Here is a 2,537-nt window from a genome sequence, read left to right as displayed (position 1 = left end):
TTGGTCATGTGCCGGGAAATGTAAGTCAATGTCCAAACTCTACAAAAGATGATCAATTGAGAATGCAAAATTTTATTAACGAAGGGAAGATAAAAAAAAGAAAGCTAAACAAGAACATGATAAGGCCAAAGGATCGGAGGCAATACAAGTGTTAAATGATAGTGTTGAAATGGATTATATAGAAGATTCTTTAGGGTTGAAAGCACCAAGTTATATAGGCCCCATGGATGGCTATGCGAACAAAATAAACCCTGAAATTATGAAGGGAAAGGGAAAAAGTTGATCTTAACGATGTTGTTTGGAAAGAAAGAATTTTAGCGTGTCATAAATTCATTAGTATGTGGGCATATAAAACTGCAATTCCTTTTCATGCATTGGAAGATGATAGCTCCAAAATGATGTTGGTGGTTGTTGGCCAATTTGGAACAGGGCTCCCACCTCCTACCAGCCACCATGTATTCTTTGAGTGACCCACTTCTAAAGTATGAGGTTGAAAGAACAAAAAGTTTGTTGAAAAAAAACGAAGAAGAATGGAAAGTGATTGGATGCTCGATCATGACAGTTGCTTGGTCTGATAGAAAGAGAAGGAGCATTATGAATTTATGTGTAAATTCAAGAATGGGTACCATTTTTATATCATCAAAAGAATGTTCCAATGAATCACATGTAGGACAATACATATATGATTATGTGGAATCTTGCATTCAACAAGTTGGTCCCGATCATGTTGTTCAAGTTGTGACCGATAATGTCACGAATAACATGGGAGCTGCAAAGTTACTACAAGAGAAAATACCAAATATTTTTTGTACATCATGTGCGACACACACGATTAACCTTATGCCCAAAGGTATTTATATTTTTTTATTACATTATTTACTATTTTTTTTACATGTCTTATTTTATACTATAATTCGTTAATTTGTTATATAATCTTTTTTTAAGGTATCAGTGGACTTCCAAGATTTAAGAAAGTCTTAGATCAAGCAAAGAAATTAACCATCTTCATTTATGTTCACCACAAAACCCTGGTTATGATGAGAAACCACACCAAGAAAAGAAAAATTATCCGACCGAGAGTCACGAGATTTGCTTCCGCCTTTCTAACATTACAAAGCTTATCCGAAAAGAAGGAGCAACTAAAAATATGTTCACTAGTAACGAGTGGGAGGAATGCAAATTTTTTGGAACACCTAAAGGAAGAGCCTCATATGGAACAATGACAAGTCTTCAATTTTGGGCCGGTGTGACACAATGTTTAAAAGTGTTTTCCCCTTTGGAGAAAGTCCTTCGAATGGTTGATGCGGATTGGAAGTCCTCAATGGGTTTTGTTTACGGGGAGCTTAAAGTAGCAAAAGAAAAAATTATGAAAGCTTTGGGTGGTAACGAGAAAGCTTACAAGCCTATTATAGGTATCATAAACCACAAGATGAAAGGTAGGCAAGATTAAAAATTACATTTGATGGCTTATCTTTTGAATCCTTATTATCGTTATAAGGATTCCCAACTCCAATATGATCCCGACGTAATGGATGCAGTTCTTGAATTTTTTGATACATTACTTTGTGGAAATTTTGAGATGCAAAGACAAGTCGTGATGATAGATTTGCCAAAATACAAGGAAAAATTGATAGATTTGGAGCGGATCTTGCAATTAAAGGTTGTATGATGAACAATGTCGACTTTGATCCGGGTAATGTGCTTTATGTTTATTTTAATAATTTATAAAATAATAGAATTTTATATCTATCAATTTAATAATGTATTTTTGCTTTAAAATTATAGCAAGATGGTGGGGACTTTTTGGTGGCTCGGCTCCTCATTTGAAAAGGATTGCAATGAGTATTCTTTCTTTAACTAGTAGTTCATCGAGTTGTGAAAGGAATTGGAGCACGTTAGAAGCGGTTTGTTATAAAGTTGTAATCTTTAAATCAAGAATGTTTTTAACCTTTTTTTATGTGTACTTTTATAGGTACATACAAAGAAACGTAATAGATTGGATACAAATAGATTGAATAATCTTGTTTATGTTCAATTCAATGCTAATCTAATGGGAAAAAACAAAAAGAGAAAAGATAGGACTTTGGAAGTGCTTTTAGCAAATGATTCCCAAGCAGCTCAAGAATGGATGATAGATGGAGATGACGGTGATGGAGATGAAGTTGACCCCGAATCAGTGATGGAAGCAATTGATGAAGCACTTGGGAATAATAATAATCAAGTACCCTATAAAAATTTCAACACCGAGAGAACTTTTTGATGAAGATTTCAAATCCGACAATGAGGAGAAAATGTTTGAAGAAGATGAATATGAGTTGGATGGTGTTCAAAGAGTGGAAGAACTTGAAGATTAAAAGAATATGGACATTTAAATATATGAAAATGTGTGTTTCTATTATTATTAAACTTATTTTGGACTTGTAATATGATGGATTATGACTTAAATGTTTAAATACTAATTATGACTTTTTTACGGTTATTTGCTTAGTATATATTTAATTTTTTATTAATAAATAATGGTCCCCGATTAATCCCCG

At 33.3% G+C, this 2,537-nt stretch overlaps 1 protein-coding gene across 1 annotated transcript; it reads left to right on the top strand.

The window, feature by feature from the left end:
- The first annotated feature begins 1,219 nt into the window (after window positions 1–1,219).
- LOC145066089 (uncharacterized) lies at window positions 1,220–2,260 on the top strand. Its single transcript, XM_079013270.1, has 4 exons — window positions 1,220–1,436; window positions 1,580–1,693; window positions 1,786–1,904; window positions 1,973–2,260. The coding sequence occupies exons 1-4, from the start codon at window positions 1,220–1,222 to the stop codon at window positions 2,258–2,260; spliced, it is 738 nt and encodes a 245-aa protein (XP_078869396.1).
- The last annotated feature ends 277 nt before the right edge of the window (window positions 2,261–2,537 follow it).

Source organism: Lactuca serriola, chromosome 1, assembly GCF_051521515.1.
Source record: "Lactuca serriola cultivar US96UC23 chromosome 1, Lser_US96UC23_V15, whole genome shotgun sequence".
Lineage (NCBI taxonomy): Eukaryota > Viridiplantae > Streptophyta > Magnoliopsida > Asterales > Asteraceae > Lactuca > Lactuca serriola.
The sequence above is the reverse complement of the archived record's forward strand: the minus strand, read 5'-3'. Positions and strand labels throughout refer to the sequence as shown.

Excerpts from the sequence above, each read along its gene's own strand:
- LOC145066089 (XM_079013270.1), top strand. The coding sequence starts at position 1,220 with ATGACAAGTCTTCAATTTTGGGCCGGTGTGACACAATGTTTAAAAGTG. Across the intron at positions 1,437-1,579 it reads CATAAACCACAAGATGAAAG|ATGCAAAGACAAGTCGTGAT; the intron begins GTAGGCAAGATT and ends GGAAATTTTGAG. Across the intron at positions 1,905-1,972 it reads ATTGGAGCACGTTAGAAGCG|GTACATACAAAGAAACGTAA; the intron begins GTTTGTTATAAA and ends GTACTTTTATAG.